This window comes from Fusarium sambucinum, chromosome IV (genome assembly GCF_050947815.1).
Source record: "Fusarium sambucinum isolate potato_lamoka chromosome IV, whole genome shotgun sequence".
Taxonomy (NCBI): domain Eukaryota; kingdom Fungi; phylum Ascomycota; class Sordariomycetes; order Hypocreales; family Nectriaceae; genus Fusarium; species Fusarium sambucinum.
The window spans coordinates 5,914,778-5,933,987 of NC_139291.1; the positions used below are offsets into that span (position 1 = coordinate 5,914,778).

General features: G+C 49.9%; 5 protein-coding genes across 5 annotated transcripts; 2 read left to right on the forward strand and 3 right to left on the reverse strand.

Moving 5' to 3' along the window:
- Positions 1–277: 277 nt before the first annotated feature.
- Positions 278–3,962, forward strand: FSST1_001954 (AAA family ATPase peroxin 1; the record flags this gene model as incomplete). The annotated part of the gene is made up of 2 exons (XM_083227898.1): positions 278–394; positions 450–3,962. The coding sequence occupies 2 exons, from the start codon at positions 278–280 to the stop codon at positions 3,960–3,962; spliced, it is 3,630 nt and encodes a 1,209-aa protein (XP_083092136.1).
- A 101-nt stretch (positions 3,963–4,063) lies between these two features.
- FSST1_001955 (inositol monophosphatase family protein) lies at positions 4,064–5,122 on the reverse strand (the record flags this gene model as incomplete). Its single annotated transcript, XM_083227899.1, has 1 exon — positions 4,064–5,122. One exon carries the CDS (start codon positions 5,120–5,122, stop codon positions 4,064–4,066), a length of 1,059 nt encoding a protein of 352 aa, XP_083092137.1.
- Positions 5,123–6,263: 1,141 nt separating this feature from the next.
- FSST1_001956 (chromatin-remodeling ATPase CHD1) lies at positions 6,264–11,472 on the reverse strand (the record flags this gene model as incomplete). The annotated part of the gene is made up of 5 exons (XM_083227901.1): positions 6,264–6,396; positions 6,455–10,769; positions 10,842–10,923; positions 10,979–11,005; positions 11,065–11,472. The coding sequence occupies 5 exons, from the start codon at positions 11,470–11,472 to the stop codon at positions 6,264–6,266; spliced, it is 4,965 nt and encodes a 1,654-aa protein (XP_083092138.1).
- Positions 11,473–13,620: 2,148 nt separating this feature from the next.
- Positions 13,621–15,702, forward strand: FSST1_001957 (Fe-S cluster-binding ribosome biosynthesis protein; the record flags this gene model as incomplete). The annotated part of the gene is made up of 5 exons (XM_083227902.1): positions 13,621–13,640; positions 13,707–13,731; positions 13,805–14,219; positions 14,281–15,611; positions 15,670–15,702. The coding sequence occupies 5 exons, from the start codon at positions 13,621–13,623 to the stop codon at positions 15,700–15,702; spliced, it is 1,824 nt and encodes a 607-aa protein (XP_083092139.1).
- Positions 15,703–16,503: 801 nt separating this feature from the next.
- On the reverse strand, positions 16,504–19,080 carry FSST1_001958 (uncharacterized protein; the record flags this gene model as incomplete). Its single annotated transcript, XM_083227903.1, has 5 exons — positions 16,504–16,635; positions 16,690–17,457; positions 17,512–17,628; positions 17,682–18,878; positions 18,937–19,080. 5 exons carry the CDS (start codon positions 19,078–19,080, stop codon positions 16,504–16,506), a joined length of 2,358 nt encoding a protein of 785 aa, XP_083092140.1.
- Positions 19,081–19,210: the final 130 nt, after the last annotated feature.

A 19,210-nucleotide genomic window follows, 5' to 3' on the forward strand; every position in this document is an offset into this window, starting at 1 on the left:
TGATCTAATAATTTCGTTCCTTGTAGCGGACAATTTGCCTGACACCCTGAGGCTTACCCTTACCTACCTTCCCCAGCTTTCTTGGCTGCTCCGTAGGTAGATACGGCGAGGAACCCGAGCACGTGTAGATACCTCGGCTGCGGGACGAGAAACGGAGTTGATGTCGGAATTGTTTCGGTACTCATTCGTATACAACTATTACTTCTCTTTTCTTTTATGAGTCCAACGACTCACTTCGATTCGAGAGTCAATTAACTTTCCACATACTCGTCGCATCATGCCTCCTAAAAGAAACGCGCAATCTGTCTCTGCGGAGATCTCCCTAAGTCACCTCAAGAGTTGTTTGGTCAACCTCCCATCGTCGCTCGTCTCATTACTAGTTAACGTCAACACTGTAAGCAACTGACTTCATTCTCTCACTGTCATCGCAATTGGCTGATGTATGATAGCCTGCGCAAAATGTTATCGTCGAACTCAGTTACCGAGATGCTTCTTCGACTGGATCCGGCTCTCAACAGCGCTCCATATTTGTAGGATGGACAGGAATGCCGAGCAAGAGAAGAACAGCCCCTCCCGGTACACGCGATGGGCTCAATGGCTCAAGATCATCTCGCGACCAAGAGGTTCAGCTTGTCGAACTCGATGCCACACTAGCAAAGACTCTGGGACTGTTGGAAGGACAGAAGATCATGGCCACCATCCATCTCGATCCTCCGATGGCGCATACGATCAATATCGAACCTCTGACGCCAGAAGACTGGGAGATTATCGAACTACACGCAACGTTCCTCGAACTCAACCTTTTGTCCCAGATCCGCGCGCTTCCGAACCCCTCATACAAACTCGGCGACAACCCTGTTGCGCCCCACGCATTGACGCTACACTTGTCCCCGACCTCGACTGCGAATATCAAGGTTATCTCACTGGACCCTGCGCCTCCCGCAGACCTACCATTCGCGAAGATCTCGCCGGACGCTGAGGTGATTGTCGCGCCGAAAACGAGGCAGAAGAGCTCGCTCAACTCAGGCGATCACAGAAGTGTGGCCAGTACCTCAAAGTCTAAGAGAAGCGCCACCAGTACAGTGCGACGACGAAGCGCAAAGGAAGAGCGACGGTCTGCCATCTTCTTGCGCGGCCTCGACCGAGCTTCGTGCGAAGAATGGTTTGACGAAGGACCTCTGCCGCAGGATTTCAGTGTGTGGGTTGATCATGATCTTCTGTCCGGTGAAGCTTTGAAAGGAATCAACTACGTTATGGTCGATGTTATTAGGCCAGCTGGTTTGCAACAACCCCAACCGGAAGAAGGGGGTGTTCCCCCTGGTATGACTGCGGCCACGAAGGTGATTGCTCACCTCCGGTCATGGATTGACCCTCCCAACAGCCAGGCAGTAGCTCTTTCGCCTCCTCTTTGCGCCACTCTCGGCTGCACTGGTATGGTTGGCGGTATCGTGAAGCTCCAAGCTGCACAACAGCAGCTATCAAAGGGCACGGTGCAAAGTATAAAGATTTTTCCTTTCGCGACAAGTGCCAAAACTATTGAAGGTCTTCGTTTTGGCGGAGAGTCTAAGGCTGAGAAAGAAGAAGCCGCAAAGCGATTCCGTCAGATCTACGATGGATTTAGGGGTACAGATGGGCTCCTTCAAGGGCCCTTGACAGATGGGTCTGTTCTGAATATATATGACGGTCTTGAGGCCCCTCAAGGGTGGGAGGGTGGTATTGTCAAGTTTACATACAGTGCAGACTTTCAGGAAAGTAAGGAGGCAACAAATTGGCTGCTAGGGATTGATCCCAAGTTACCCATTGACGTTCAGCCACCTACCACTCGGCCATCCTGGATGTCTGAACCAGATGGGTTTGAGCGGCAACCAACACATGATTCGCTTCTTGTTGGAATCGACTCCTTGTTGAACAACTTGCAGTCCAATCTTATACATCTATCTTCCGTTCTTCTTACAGGAGGCATGGGATCAGGAAAATCCTCCATTGCCAAGCACCTGGCTCAAAAGCTTCGGCAAGAGTCATTGTTCTATACACTCTATTACCCCTGTCGGAAACTTGTCAACGACGAAACGAGAATCTCAACAATAAAAGAAACGCTAAATCGGTTGTTTGCCTCTGCCAGCTGGGGCGCACGATTGAACGGAAAGGCCGTTGTTATCCTTGACGACCTCGATAAGCTTTGCCCTGTCGAGACAGAACTGCAGGTTGGAAATGACAATGGCAGAAGCAGGCAAGTTGGTGAAATCTTATGCTCCATTGTAAGACAATACTGCACTCGAGACAGTGGTGTTGTGCTTTTGGCAACAGCCGAAGCCAAGGAATCTATCAATGGTGTCGTGGTCAGTGGCCATGTTGTGCGCGAGATCGTGGAGCTTAAAGCACCCGATAAAGAAGCAAGACGCCGGGTCATGGAGTCCATTGTTATGCTGGATGCTGTGACTGCTGATGAGGTCCAAACACAGTTTAGCGATGGCAGCCGACCTCAGACTGCCGATAGCAGCACGACAGGAGGAGACAGTGGTGCGTGGATGGATGGCACCAGCCACACGAGCAAGGAGGATCACAAAACAAAGACAAGTGGTTTCGTTTTGGGCCCAGATCTCGATTTTCTTGACATCTCGGGTTCTACGGACGGCTACATGCCTGGCGATATCAGTGTGCTGGTATCCCGTGCCAGGAACGAAGCCATCATTCGAGCCATTGCCGAGTCCCCAGACTCAACAGGTGCTATTCATTTAGCTCGTGCTGACTTCGAAAAAGCCCTCAAGGGCTTTACACCAGCCTCTCTGAGAAACGTGACATTGCAAAGTTCGTCAACTAGCTTCAAATCTATCGGAGGTCTGCAAGAGACACGACAAGTACTTCTGGAGACGCTGCAATATCCCACAAAGTACGCGCCAATCTTTGCCCAATGTCCTTTGCGTCTTCGGTCGGGTCTTCTTCTGTACGGATATCCTGGTTGTGGCAAGACTCTTCTCGCCAGCGCTGTTGCTGGCGAGTGTGGCCTTAACTTTATAAGTGTCAAGGGTCCTGAGATCCTGAACAAGTACATTGGTGCCTCTGAAAAGAGCGTCCGAGATTTATTCGACAGAGCTTCAGCTGCAAAGCCATGTGTGCTCTTCTTCGATGAGTTCGACTCCATCGCACCCAAGAGAGGACATGATTCTACAGGTGTCACGGATCGTGTTGTTAACCAGCTTCTAACGCAAATGGACGGTGCCGAAGGTCTATCGGGTGTCTATGTGCTAGCAGCTACATCCAGGCCTGATCTAATTGATCCTGCTCTGCTTCGTCCTGGTCGTCTAGATAAGTCTCTCCTCTGCGACATGCCTGCCCTGGAAGATCGAGTCGATATTATCAAGGCATTGTTCCAGAAAGTGAGACTTTCAGATGAATTGATCGAGTCTGATGGACCCCTTACGGACATCGCCCGCCAAACCGAAGGTTTTTCGGGTGCTGATCTTCAAGCCCTTGTATCTAACGCTCAGTTGGAGGCCATTCATGACGTCTTGGGCGTAGAAGGGCCTGCAGTCACCTCGAAACGGTCCAACGGTACCAGCGTTAAGTCGAACTCCACACCAAGCTTCGTCCAGTTCCGCTATGGGGACAAAGTCAAGCCAGTCATCGAAGCCACACCAAAGAGCAGGTCGGCTGCCCTTGTTGAGAACGCGTCAATCCTCGCAAAACTCGAGGAGATCAAGATAGCTCGCAAGAAGTCAAAGCAAGTCCATGGCGTTCCTGCAGGTAACACCGACGCCAAAGCGCAAGCCAGTGAGCAAAGGGAAGTCGTCATCGAGTTGAATCATCTCCTCAAAGCGCTGGACAACACAAGGGCCAGTATCAGTTCCGAAGAGAGGAGGAGATTGCAGAGAATTTACACTGAGTTTGTCGTTGGTAGAAGTGGACAAATGAAGGATGGACAGGGAAGTATGGAGATTGGAGGACGGAGCAGCTTGATGTAAGATACGGTCTGGGACACGTCGAATAATGGATATAAACATAAACGCCGGTCAACAATTTGTTGGATTTTTATCTTGGTATAGAGACGTTATTTAGCATATACTCAACGCGAAGCGTCTTCAGCCAGAAGCTTGCCCATACCCTCCAGAACCGCACTGTGGATCCCTTCTCTCGCTGCGAGCAGGCCGTTGTTTTGGTTTAAGTCTCTTCCGGCTCCAAAGTCCATTTTCTTGCCATCAAGATCGGTCACTTTACCACCAGCCTCAGTCAAGATAAGCTGGGCGCCGGCATGGTCCCAGATATACATGCGTACACTGCCAGACGAAGGTACACGAAGCTGAAAATCGCCACCGCCAACCAGAAGCGCTGCGTAACGGATATGAGAGGAGTACAGCTCAATGTTAGGAAACTTGGCACCGAAGGAGTCGGCAAGCTTGGTAATGAGGTCGTGGCGAGAGGTAGAGCCATTGGAGTAGTTGATGATCTGGGAGTCAGCGAGGCTGGAAGATTTGGCGATGTTGTCAAGAGGCTGAGCGGGCTGGATACCGTTGAACTCCATCTTGCGGATCGTTGCACCCTGTCCGCGAACCGCGGTGAGCATGAGACCCAAACCGTCCTTATCAATAGTTGACTCTGAAACTCTTCCATCTACTGGTTTCAGGTTCGCACAACCCAGAACACCGACGACTTCTTGGCCATCCTCTACCAACGCCAGGGACACGGCATACTGTTCACCCTTGAGGAACGTAGCGGTTCCGTCGATGGGATCCATAACCCAGAAGCGCCCCTTTTTGCCACCCTGGCCACGACCTCCGAGGTCAATCACCTCAAGAAGCTCTTCAACGCTCTCGAGGCTGGCAAGCAATGCTTCATCGTCTGGGTTCTCCAAATGGGCGCTAGAAGCCAGTTCCCATACACGCTGCCTCAAGGCGTCATCTTCTCTCAGAGCGCTGGAGTCCTCTTCTCCAACAAAGGCATCACCAGGAAAGGCCTTACGAAGAGCACTGATAAGAACCGCCTGGGCGGCAAAATCAGCAGCAGTGACTGGCGAGTCGTCGGCTTTTGAGATTCCGCTGACGGTTGACTGCACCCTCTTAGTAAGAATTGAGGCCCGCAAGACAGCGAGCTCTGCGATTTGACGTTCACGAGTGTAAGAAGCCATTGTATGGAAGACTATTGATGATGTCAATGATAGAGTTTGTCCAAAGATCGTGGTCTGCGCCTACATTCCTATGTTTAACTGTATCTAGTCGTTGTTGGAGGCTTTTGTCATGACAAGACCATTGAGCTTGGTTAGGTGGATGACTGAGGCGGTGGTCCTACAGATGGGGATCCACAGGCTGTGGCCATACCTAAGCATCAAATGCACGCATGGGACTGGTAGACTGGGCCTGGACAACCACTTGAGGGGGCATCTATGGGTTGCAGAAACCTCGAGGTCTCTGTTTGGTTAAGAATAAATATAAGCCTGCCTCAATCTAAAATGTTAGAAAGTGACCAACTTAATCCTATGAGAGGCGTTACGAAGCTCAATATTGATCCTCCTCCGCCTACTATATTTCACGATACTGCATTCTGGAATACTAGCTTTATTTTATTTCGTCAAACATGGCAAGGTTTCCAATGTTGCTGTAGCTTTATCCTTGACTTATGTATAGAAGACTCCTCATACTTAGCATTCGATTGGTCCAAATCGATACATAGAACACACGCAAGCAGATCACAGTAGAAGAATGGACATCGTTAATTATTCATCTTTATAATTTAGCTTCTATCAGCCTAAGCAAAGTCCTTGCTCGGAAATCTTTGCTTATCTTTTTCATCCACAAACCATCCATAAGAAAGTATTCGTCTAACAACAATCAGGGTCTCCGAAGTGTTGCATTTGGTATCTACCCAGGTGCCATCGACCAACTGACCAGCACCAAGTCGAGTCGAGTCCTTCGTAATAATTCCGCTCCGATAAAGACGCAACGCAACGCTCACCCTGCTCAAATGCATCAAGACATCTCCTCCAGTGTGTAATATTGGCAATAGCCAAGTCGAGGTGACACAACTCCGCCTATGACAAGCCCCATACCATGCAATCCGGGTATGATCTGAACCACTCCGCACCTAGCAAAAGGGCAACATCGTATCTAGCCCTGCTCATTGAAATATGCGCAACCAAACGCCGGTCCTATGCGGAAAGTAAAACAAATGATGCTAAAGTCGTCATGAAAAAAAACAAAATTCAGGTATATTTGTACGTGACAAGTTGGTGTTTGTTGTTGAGAATCGCCTGTTGCGCGTTCTCGGGGTAATTATGCACCATTGGTCTTGGCCGAACCAGGTTCCTTGTCTCGGGAGTGCAGAGTGCGATACATGTTGCTCAGTCGTTTTCCAGTGACACTCTTGCTTGTATCATCCACAGGCCATAAGGCTGCCAAAAAGTCCCTGTAGATGAGGTTAGTGAAATCCAACCCAATACTCCATATCAAAGCAAAAGGCTTACCAGAAATTGCTCTTGAGACCCTCATCAGCAGCAGTGGCCGCCAATTTTTCATCAAGAAACGTGCCGATAACGACCAACTCGACCTTAAATATGTTCGCCCGCTCCTTGCTTGACTTGACGTTGTCCTTGGTGGTAGAAAGAATTCTCTCGAAGTTTTCACGAACTGGTTTCAATAAGAACCAAATCATAGCATCGTTGTCTTGTGCTCGCTGGTCCTTGTTGTCACCAATTCGACGGAGCTCATCCAGCCGTCGAAGAGCCTTGGCTCGGCGTTCATCCTGAGGGTGCGAGTCTTGGGCCCGTTCGCGTTCCCGTTCGCGTTCCCGTTCGCGCTCACGTTCTCTATCACGTTCTCTATCACGGTCCTCACGATGTCGGTCATGTCGACGGTCGTCTCTGCGGTCGTCTCTGCGATCATCTCTGCGGTCGTCTCTGCGGTCATCGCGACGGTCGTCTCGTCGGTCGTCTCGTCGGTCGTCTCGTCGGTCGTCTCGTCGGTCGTCTCGTCGATCGTCCCGGCGATCGTCGCGATGGCTATGGCTAAGACGATGCTTGTCGCCCCGTCGGTCATCACGGCGGTCCTCATCATCACGATATCGGCGCTTCTCCGACCTATCTCTGTCATCACCATGTTTGCTGGATCGACGATGCTCTTCGATACGCCGATGCTTAGGGCTGCGACTATCTTCATGCGACAGATGTTTCCGCTTGTAGTCGGGTCGTGGAGTGCCTCGTTCGTCGACGTGGCCACGGGATCGGTGAGGATCCCCGTGAAGATGCTCCCTATCACGATCACGATGCTTCTTTCCGTTGTGAGGAGCAGGAGATGCTGTGGCACTTCCCCGGTGACCATTAGCAAGCGACTTTTTATTGTTGCGGTGATGGTTCTCCACAGCGCGTTGCACACCTCGATCGTTTGAGTGCTTTGCCTGCAGAACGGAGAGCAGGTACTCCGAGCGACGAACAAGGTGTACTGCACCAGGGGCCTTCATCTTATCATTGCCCTTGCTGCGTTCTTCCTTCTTCTCAACACGATGTTCTTCGAGGAAGAGCTTCTCCAACATGTCCAGGTCAGGGTCATCGCGAATCTGCGGCCAGGCACCAAAGCCGTGTCGGTCAATACCAATTAAGAGCATAGCATCCTCTTTAGCGCCCCAAGCACAGGAATAATTGGCGGCCTTTGTCGCATCAGGGAGGCGAAACGAGTGCCAGTCACTGTGGCTGCGAATAGCCTGTCGAAGGAGTTGAAGCTGCTTGGGACGTTCGATAGCCGTCTCAGCATTCACCTTCTTCAAGTCGCCAAAGTCGATCAGAACTGCTTTTCGATCCTTCTTCGTAAGCGTCTTTCCTAGTCTCTTCTCTTCTTCCACCATCTGGGCCAGGTTCTCATCAACGGCTTCCTTGGCTGCCTTAATGAACTCGTCGAGAACCGACTTAACATAGTCTTGGTCTCTCTCCTTGAGTTTGGCATCTTTGATAATCTCATTGCCGCGGTCATCCATCGAACCATATCGAAAATAGGCCTTAATAAGACCACGTTGCTCCTTGTCAGTCAACGGACGTTTCGGGTCGGCAAGCAAGGCACGTCTGTCGTCCTCCTCCTTGTCTCGCTGTTCCCTCTGACGTTTCTTGAGGCGATCGGCACGGTCATTCTCGTTGTGGCGGTTCTTGATCGTAGCCCTTCGTGGTGCGCTTTCGGCTGCAACCTTGGCAACGTAGGCTTCATGCTGCTTCTTTTCCTCTTCAGCCTTGATCTCAGCGAGTTTATCGGCTGGAATGATCTGATCCCAATCAAGATTAATATCATCCACCTTGACATCAGTGATCTGCATAAAGTTGTCCCAATCGATGCCACCGCTACTGAGGTTAATCTTGTCGTCCACCTTTGTCTTCGTGATTTCAGCGTTCTCGAGGATAGAGTCAATATCGAGCTGCTCAAGACGTTCTTGGTTGCCGCTCTGCTCAAACATCTTGGACGAACGCATCTTGAGCACCATTTGAATATCTTCCGAGGATGAAGGGCCCTCAACTCTAAGACCCTTCTTGTTCAATTCTTCCTTGAATGCTGCCTTGCCATCGTCGGTAACGCCAGCCTGGATGGTCAGATATTCGAGAAGAAGCTTGTTGCGAGCTCGCTCAAGAACCTCCTCCTCAACTGTTTCCTTGGATACCAGGCGATAAATGTTGACGGGTCGTTTCTGGCCTATACGATGCGCACGAGCCATGGCTTGCAAATCAGCTTGTGGGTTCCAATCCGAATCAAAAATGATGACCGTGTCCGCGGTCATCAAGTTGATTCCAAGACCACCTGCTCGCGTGGAGAGAAGGAAACAGAAATCATCACTATCGTCGGCGTTGAAATGGTTGATGGCCATGCGTCGAGGACCCGCCGCGATGGTACCATCGAGTCTTTGGAACTTGTATCCTCGCAAGGAGCAGTAATCACCAAGAATGTCAAGCATCTTGACCATCTGGCTGAAAATCAGAACTCTGTGTCCATCCTTGTTCAATTTTGACAGAAGTTGATCAAGCAACATCATCTTTCCGCTGCTCGCAATTAAGCCCTTGATCTGGTCCTCTCTGCGCACACTGCCGGCCAGTACCTTCTCCTCGGCACCTGGGAACATATAAGGATGGTTACTGATCTTTTTCAGCTCCATCATGATATTGAGCAGGGAGTTTTTGTGGCCATTGGTAGCGTCACATAGGGCTGAGTAGTTACGGGTCAAGATGTTCTTGTAATAATCCAGCTGCACGTCCGACAGCTCAACACGAATGATCTTCTCTGTCTTTGGTGGCAGGTCTGACTCTACAGTCTCTTTAGTTCTTCGAAGAATGTAGGGTGCAATGGCCTTGTGCAGTAGCTGTAGTTTCTCTTGTGCGTCATTGGCAGAAAGCGAATCAAGGTCTTCATCGATGTCGACCTTGCCGGGATTCAGGAAATCGAGCAGAGCCGACAATTCGGCCAGGTTGTTTTGAATAGGCGTACCCGTGATCAAGACTTTGCAGGGGATGCCGAAGTTCACCAGGCGGTTGTAAAGCTGTGACTCACGGTTCTTGAGTCGGTGTGCCTCATCAACGGCGAGTGTTTGCCACTTAATGGACTGTAGAAATTGCCAGTCCTGAAGAATGAATTCATAAGACGTGACCAAAATGTTGAACTTGGGCTTCTTGGGGTTGCCGTCCACAAGTAGTTCATGCTCGCGAATGATGTTCCGGGCATCTTCAGGTCCCAGATAAACAACGTAGTTGAGATCAGGAGACCAGTGGTTAAAGGTATCACACCAAGCAGGGATGACACTGAGTGGAGCAACCACAAGTGATGGGCCCTCTTGATGGCGAGCGTTGCGAAGCCAACTCAAGAACGATACAGTCTGGACTGTTTTTCCCAAGCCCATCTCATCTGCCAGGATCACGTTGTTACCTTTGGTCCAATTGAGGCAGAGGAAATTGAGACCTCTCAGCTGGAAGTTGCGAAGCTCGCCGTTTTTGACGAAGTCTGGTTGTTCTTCAAGCTTGACCATACGTGATCGCGTTTCGGGGTTTGTCTCCTTGCGATCTGACTGCCAGGATCGAGATGCTCGGTCAAGATACTGGTCAATTTGATCTTGGAACGCGTCACTGATGTCGGATGCGATTTCCCATGTACACTCTTCATAGGTGAGGCCTTTCCATTTGACAAGGTATTCAGTGCCCTCGTCGCCATCACGTACGGCCACAACTCGTTCGACTTTTGTGTAGTCCTCATACGCCTCTTCATCTCGCTCGCGGTCAAGGAAGAACTGCTCCTTGGTCTCGGGGGGAATGTCGGTGCCGAAGCGAATGGCTAGTTCGTAGTCGACAAACTTCTTAAAGTAATTCTCGACTTTGCGATGACCACGGTAGCCGCGAATATCGTCGAAGGTTTCCCATGTGTCATGCAAGTGTGATTTGCCTTGCCACTTGATGAAGTACTCAAAGTCATTTTTGGTTGAGTTGTAAGACAATTCCAAGCCGTCTTTTAAACGATGTCGAACAACCTTTTCTATGTATGGCGAGTCATCCACATAGTCCACGGTGTAGGAAGCGAGACCGAGTTCATCGTCGTCATCTTCCTCATCTTCATCGACATCGCTTTCTTCATAAGCTCCTTGTTGTATCTGTGCAGCTCGACGACTTGACCAGCGCTTTTCAGCCAGAGCGAGATCTGGTTGCGCCTCGCGTTGCATTCGAGCTTTTTTCTGCAGACTCTTTGCCCGAGCACCGCCATAGTTGTCTGAGTCGGAATCGGAATCGGCTGTCGAGGCCCGTAACGTTGGTGTGCCAATCTTCGAAGCTACAGCGATCATGTTAGACAGAGCTAGGGAGAAATGGCCGCAGCCAAAGCGAATTTGTCATGGCAACCTACAAGGACGTGAGATCTCGACACGTCGTCGCTTGACTGTACGACGGTTGACGGGTGGTTCTGAGTCCGAATCATCAGATTCGACCTGTAGGAATTGGGTTAATGGTATACCCTGGTGTCAATTCTCAATGATGACCTACAATTTTTCGTTGTTCTCGAGGTCGCGTCTATGGACTAGTCAGCAAGCAAGAAGACAAAAGCTGGGTGAAAATTTTTCGCAACGCACACTTCGTCTTAATCCATATAGCTCTGGATTGGCTTTGATGTAGTCTTCTTCCTCGACAGGGGCCTTGCGTTTGGATGTTCGATTTGAGTCGGTAGAGCTGGCACGGTCTTCCATCACGTCTTCGTTCTGGGATAGGATACTCTCCTCCATGTCGAAGTCACCGTCATCAGATGCATTGTCTTCGCTTGACTGCTCGCTCGCCGACATGTGCGTATCATCTTGTATCATATTTGAGTCGTGGTTCGCATCGTCTGAGGAAGTTGGCGATGGGTGATCAAGCGTGTGGTCAGGGGCATCGTGAGAATCGCTATCAGTTACGTGGTCTCCTGTATCAAAAGACATGCTGATTTCATCGCCAGGCGATAAGTGTCCGTTCGAAGGACCCCCTAAAGCAGGGGTGGACATCATGTTGGTGATGAAGCAGACTACCTACTAAAGACGCGACGATATTAGCCGATGGCCTGGTGTGACGTGTGTGTTTGAGGGATTATTGGGACGACGCGATTCTGGCGACCCATAAGCGACACCAGAAAGGGCGGGATATGGGAAGAACAGTAGAGGTTCGTCACTTGTCGCATCCCGTGTAAGTTCTCGATGGCAAGGCTGATGAAAACCCCCCAACTCGCGATTGAAAGGATACAACAGCTCGGATATGGTGTGTCAGATCGCAGAAGCATCTATCCGAGCGTGAAGCATCGAATCCATCAAGTTTCATCGCGATAAAACATATATAAGGCTCTTATGAAAGCGATATCGCGATGGGTATGGTCGAGGCCGAGGCGGGATCGACGATAGGCGACAGGCCAGCAAGCCAGAAGCGCGGTAGAGACTGAAAGGAGCAGGAATAGCAGGGTAAACTCACAAGTCATTAAAGAATAATCTACAGACTGCAGGCAACATGTAGATAATATCGGGAGCCTGTCAGGATACGTTCGGGGTTATCGATGGCCCGGTGACGTGGGTAGGGACGGGAGAATCAATTTGGTGGAGAGGCAGGAACCTGAAGATTTGGATTGATTGCACGGGGTGAGAGCACTGAGAGGTGGAGTATGCTCACGTGATCCTGGACAGCATCACTGTACCATGTCAAGACATTAGGTTCTTTAGTTTGCAACAAACGTTACAGTTACGCGTGGGTTTAAACTGTAAATCTAATTTCTAATTTCTACTGTTTTTAAATCTCCTTTCAGAAAACTCACGCATTTTTTTTCTGCTGTTTAAGGTTGAGCACTCGTGTAGCAAGCTGCTTGTTAACTCTTACTTAGAGGACTATGCTTTTCACATACCTGAGATGGTTAGCCAATAAGCGTAGACTGTTCCGACTGTTACCCTAAACGAGATGTCAGTTCTTGCTATTGTTTTCTGCGCTCTATTAATGGCTGCCTGGCCCAGTTGTTCTCGTTGGCTATTTGCATTCAACAATTTCAAGTTATTGATTTTTTTTTTCGTAGCACTGAAGGCATACTCCTATTAATGATTTTTTGTTCGTCGTTTGACAGATGCCCAATCGCGCACATCCATCGGCTTTATTTAATGGGGGTCTCCTCAAAGTCTAATAGATCTGATCAGGCGGCTTCGTCACGAAATCCATTGGCCTTATAATCAATCAATCGTGTTTTTCGGGTCTTTCCGTGAGAAGAGACCAGTTTAACCGTGGATTTAAATGTGAAGCACATAGAGCTTGCTGCTCTGCATGATTGATTGTAAATGCATATGTACCTAGTATGAGATACCTCTGCTTCATAGTCACGTGTTAAAATGTTACCATAACTGATTGGAACCCGGGTAAGTATAGGTATGTTGGAATGTGATATGCATGACCTTAGGTAGAGTCGAGACCGGGTTACATAATGATATTGGTTCACGAGGAATATGAGTCACCAAGAACTAGGTAAACCTTCAGCACTTTTGTCAATTACCTAAAGGTAAAAGAGAGAATAATTCTAAACTAGCTGGAGGGTTAAGCTATATATTAAAGCACCATAACTTTTATATCAGCCGCTTTGTAGGTGCCTAGGTACCTTGGTACTAAAGTGGTTGATATCCTGCACTTGCTAACAACAGGCACTTTAGTATTAGTATTCAAATTGATCATAGACGCTGACTACTGATATGAGAAGCGTAATTTCAGGCTCAGATATCAATAAAAAGCATAAGTCGATTCATTAGAGAACTATAATTTGTCGCAGTGACAACGTCATGCAAAAGGCAGGTACGTACCGTAGTACCTTGCTTGCCTGTGTTAAGTTCAGTGGTCCACAGCCCCGCCAAATCTACTAATGACAGGGCCTGAAAATTGGATTACCATCCACACAATCCAAACAACCTGGGCCTAACCTTGGAACTTCTTTTTACCTTGATTTCTTCCCCTCGTTTTCTTCTCACCGTGTAACCCGTTCCTCATAAAGAGTCTTCGACGAGTGCCCGCGTGTCATCATATTTTGCGCGCGTGAGACACTGTTGTCGACTTCTGCTCAGGTCCTTTGTCTTTCTTCCCACAAATTCCCACCCTACTAAACCCTTGATTAAAGCAACATCTGTTGTGCTATCGCGAAAATGTCTGATAAACTCACGCGGTACGTCGATGCGACTCGAGAAAATAAAGAAAAAACAAAGAGATAAACTAACAGGGTTTTCAACAGTATTGCTATCGTGAACAGCGACAAGGTGTGTGATCATCAGCATCAGCATCAACAAGTGCCCCGCCGCCTGCCAAACATTTTCTAACCCCTCCTTTTAGTGTCGCCCGCGAAAATGTCGTCAAGAATGCAAAAAGTCGTGCCCCGTCGTTCGTAGCGGGAAGCTCTGTATCGAAGTCCAGCCGGACTCCAAGTTGGCTTTTATCTCCGAGTCCCTCTGTATCGGTTGTGGTATTTGCCCAAAGCGCTGCCCATTTGATGCGATCAACATTATCAACTTGCCCACCAACCTTGAGAGCCAGGTCACCCACCGATATGGCCCCAACAGCTTCAAGTTGCATCGTCTTCCCATGCCCCGACCTGGCCAGGTGCTTGGACTTGTCGGTACCAACGGTATTGGAAAGAGTACTGCCCTCAAGATCCTGAGTGGAAAGCTCAAGCCCAACCTGGGCCGACATGACAACCCTCCTGACTGGGAGGAAGTTATTAAGCACTTCCGTGGTTCCGAGCTTCAGAGTATGTAGTACCCAATTCGTGACCCCAGGAGAGGGATGCGTGTGTGCTGACCATGAAACAGACTATTTTACAAAGCTCCTGGAGGATGACCTCAAGGCCGTTGTCAAGCCCCAGTATGTGGATCAAATCCCAAGGGCCGTTCGAGGCCCCAACAAGAGTGTCCGATACCTCATCGAGAGCCGAGCCACGCTCGGCAACATGGAAGAGATGGCCAACGTCCTTGAGCTGAACCATATCATGGACCGTGATATCAACCTTCTCTCTGGTGGTGAGCTCCAGCGTTTCGCTATCGGAACTGTCGCCGTTCAACAGGCCGATGTCTATATGTTTGACGAGCCTTCTTCCTACCTCGATGTCAAGCAGCGTTTGAGCGCTGCTCTGGTCATCCGCTCTCTCCTCCGTGACAACGACTATGTCATCGTTGTCGAGCACGATCTGTCTGTTCTCGACTACCTCTCCGACTACATCTGCGTTCTTTACGGCAGGCCTGCCGTTTACGGTGTCGTCACACTCCCCTACTCCGTACGTGAGGGTATCAACATCTTCCTTGACGGTCATATCCCCACCGAGAACTTGCGATTCCGTGACGAGTCTTTGACCTTCAGAATTGCAGAGACCGCCGATGAGTTCCAAATCGACAAGTCGCGTGCATTCACCTACCCCAAGATGGAGAAGACCCTAGGCAGCTTCAAGCTCAGCATCGAAGCTGGTGACTTCACTGATTCAGAGATCATTGTCATGATGGGTGAGAACGGTACTGGAAAGACAACCTTCTGTCGTCTCTTGGCCGGCGCCCTGAAGCCCGACAGCAAGAAGAGCGTCCCCGAGATGCGAATCAGCATGAAGCCCCAGACTATTACCCCCAAGTTCGATGGTACTGTTCGCCAGCTGTTCTTCAAGAAGATCAAGCAGTCTTTCTTGTCTCCCCAGTTCCAGACCGACGTTGTCAAGCCCCTCAAGCTTGACGACTTCATTGACCAGGAAGTCAAGAACCTGTCCGGTGGTGAATTGCAGCGTGTTGCCATTGTTCTTGCTCTCGGTATCCCTGCTGATATCTACCTTATCGATGAGCCCTCTGCCTACCTCGATTCAGAGCAGCGTATCATCGCCTCGCGTGTTATCAAGCGATTCATCATGCACTCCAAGAAGACTGCCTTCATCGTCGAGCACGATTTCATCATGGCCACCTATCTCGCCGACCGAGTCATTGTCTTTGACGGACAGCCTGGTATTGATGCTCACGCCAACAAGCCCGAGTCTCTTCTCACTGGCTGCAACACCTTCTTGAAGAACCTTAACGTCACTTTCCGCCGTGACCCTACCAACTACCGCCCCCGTATCAACAAGAACGGATCTCAGCTCGACCAAGAGCAGAAGATGGGCGGCAACTACGTAAGTTTACTTCATCTTTACTCATATATTGTGATCTTTGACTAATAAGTTTGTGCAGTTCTTCTTGGAGGAGAACCCTGACCAGAGCTAAAGGCGTTTATAACGAGACTCTGCCTCCCCTTGATGGTGCATCTCCCGGCGTTTGTGGCGTTCAAAATGGGAATCGGCGAAAGCAGCGGGATTTAGGAATAGATGATGACCGCAGCGCCGGCGAGGATGACGATCCAGACGAATAACGATGGTGACGGCAGCGTATCCCCTGTTGTTTGGTCCTACGAAAGCCGTTGGTTTTCTTGATTGGTATATCCTGGTTTGTTCCTTGTTTGGAGTTCTCTGGGGCTTTACAAGTCCCCAGATCCCCGTAACATGGCAGCAGGGTGGCTTCGTAGATTGAGGGACAATGGATCTAGCAGGATCTCTGCCGTCTGACGTTTCCTACCTCGCGGGAAACAACTTCCATAGAGAGTTATGGCTATCGGTTAGTTCTAAATAGTTCAATTGAAAGGAAATGGATCGTCCAAGAAAGTCGTTAATTAAACTATGGTTGCTTACTTCTAGATAGTACCTAAAACTGCCAGTATAGCCTCCACAATAAACGCCAGAAACACGGTCCCCTGTACAAGTTCACAAATATATAAACCTAGACTAGGATAAGAATGGGAAAGACACATACTGGCCAAAAAAAACTGCTCATCTGTAGCAGAGTGGTCGCCATGTGTTTCCGCCGCTGCGGCACTGGACGGCCATGGCGACCAACAGCCGCAAGCCTATACTCCCAAGTCATCTCGCCCGGTGGACGTTGTCAGGGGTTCGACGATGCGTACTGAGAAAGAGTGCAGCAGCTTATTTAACCAAAGGTAGAAAGACAGAGGTCAATCGATAAATACTGCTCTTAATCCTCCTCAATCTCACCCTCTTCGCTTCCGGAATGAACGTCCTTAGTTGCAGGAGGAGGGGTTTTCTTACGAGGACGTTCTTCAACACGAGGTGGCGTGCGCTCCCGAGATCGCTCTCTTTTAATTCTCTGTATCATTGTTAGACGTGTTTTATATCAGATATATTCTGCGATTCTTCGTACCTTGGCGTCGCGTGAGTCACGGCGAGCACCGTCTTCTTCGTCATCGGGACGACGTCGTCGGGATCCAGAAGGTCGCTCATCTCCATAGTTAAGTTCATCATGGGATCCGCGGTCGGCACGACGACGATACGATCTTTCGCGCTCGTCTTCCCGGTCTCTTCGTTCACGGTCATAGTAACTGTCGTCATCGCGGCGCGATCGAGCAGGTCGGTCGTAGTCTCGATCTCGTTCCCGGTCACGCTCGCGCTCTCGTTCTCGCTCGCGGCGAGGTGGCGGCGACAGGCGACTGCGTTCTGACCCCAAGAGACCTTCGGCCATGGTGGACTTTCGATGGTTGCGCTCTCGCTCGGCGATTGCTTTGCGTCGGTCCGCTTCGTAGGCATCTGGCTCCGGACTGCGACTTCGTCGAGAACCACGTCCACCGCTACGATGAGATCGCTCACCTCTAGATCGGTCGCGCTCACGGCGATGCAAGTCTCTCTCACTGGACATACGATCACGTCGTCTGTAGCTTCGGTCCGCTTCATCTTCCTTCTCTCGTAGACGTCGGATGTGCTTGTCAAACGCGTTTCGTCGAGCATCTTCGGATGCAATGGCCTGGAACTCATCTGATTTCAAGAGTCGAGGTCGTACCTTGTCATATGTATCACTGAGAGTGATAGGAGGTTCCATGCGCTTCATGTATGCACGCAAATCATCGACAGCCCTTCGTTGCTGGCGCTCAGTTTGTCGATCATCGTCCCGCCTGGACGAGCGTTTCTCGCGAAGCTAGTAATCTTGTTAGCAAGTAAACATCACGAGGACGACACTGTGGTAACGTACTCGGTCAAAAACGAGTTTGAGGATATCCGGGTCAATGTTAGCAGTCCGTCGATCATCTTTCATGATGGAGAGGAACTCTTCAAAGTTGCTCGTGGGTGTGAGATCAAACCGCTTGTCCTGTATGTTATTAGTAAACTAACTTGTATAACAGTCACATGGCAACAACTCACTTCAAGAACATCTATAACATCGTTTCTGGGCGCGCGTAGACCACGTTCCTCCTCCTCGATGACATCCCAGAACAGCTCTTGAGGCGTGGAGCCGCTTTGACCAGCGGCATCGGTATAGCGGCCATCGTCCTCGATGAGGGGAACGATCTGGCTCCATTTTGTTCCAGCATTGATTTTACCATTGCGGCGAAGCTCGTTGAGGAGGGACTTGAAAGCATCACGTGCCTTTCGTTCCTTGCGGAGTTTCTTGTTCTTCTCCTCTTGCTTCGTGTCGTTGAACCTGCGCTCCAGAGCCTTCATGTGGTTTTGGAAAGCAGTCAAAATGTCAAACTTGGTAAGAGCCTGGTACTTTTCGTCATTTTGGAAGGGCGGGGTAGATGAAATGATACCTTGAGCATCAGCCCATCGAGTGTAAGGCTCCAGGTTGAGCTTGGGAAGCAGATCAATGAGTCCGTCCATAGCGTTCTTCCTCAGAGATGTCTGCTGCTCTGCGTGTGCCTTCTTCAAGCCGATGATGTACTCTGCAAAGAGTTGTCGACGCTCCTCCTCGTTGTTGGTAGAGCGGAAGATGGTTTCGCCTTCGATGATAGGACGCGCGGTCTTCCAGCGGGTGTAATGAGAGATCTCGGGATGCCTTTTGAGCATAGTCTCAAAGTCAGCACGGAGTTTAGCCAATCTTTCCTTAGCTCGCTCCTTGTCCTGGATCACCACATCCTGGCAATACTTATCGAAAGCGGCCTTGCGATCTTTAGGATCCTTAATGGCACGGAACTGAGGGTCCCGCGCAGTGGCTCTGATTGTTTGTTCCCAAGTCCAGTCCGGTTGAACTCCACTTCGTCGAAGAAGTTTGGCGAAGGCAGCTTCAGCCTCTTCGGCGGTCGCGTATTCAGGATCGTTTGTTGCAGGCACAAAAGCCTGGACTTTGGGATCGTTTCCGTATGTTATCTGACGAGATTCAGGGTACGTGTCGCGCTGATCACGATGCTGATCGTAAGGTGCCTGGGAGTAACCACCAGCGCTGGCAGGAGGCGTGAAAGAAGCTGCGGAGGCCGGAGTAGCAGGCTTGCTTGTTGCACCGATAGCTGTTTTGTAAACATCGGGCATCTCCCAGGAGCTCTGTTTCGTCTCAGTGTTATACCAATATTTTCGGCCTCCCTCAGCAGTGTATTCCTTCCATGGCTGGTTCGCAAGAGCGCGCTGTCGCATGTTAGCATTGACTTTCATCACTTTCTTATTTGTAAAGGGTGAAGCGAACCTCGGCGGGACTCATAATGTCTTCTGGCTTCGTCCATTGCGTCGCCTTTGTAGTTGCGTTGTAGTAGTAGGCTCGTCCATCAGGCGTATGGTGCTCCTGCCAGGCCGAAGCCGGCTGGCCATAAGGAGAACCGAAGCCGTTCATCATATGAGAGTCTTTCAATGTATGTATCAGAGATACGCGACGCGATCTTACTGTTGTAGGCTCGTGTCAAATACTCTGATTGTGGTAAAATGCTGACAATGGCGTGGAACCAAGATCAAAAACTAAAGCA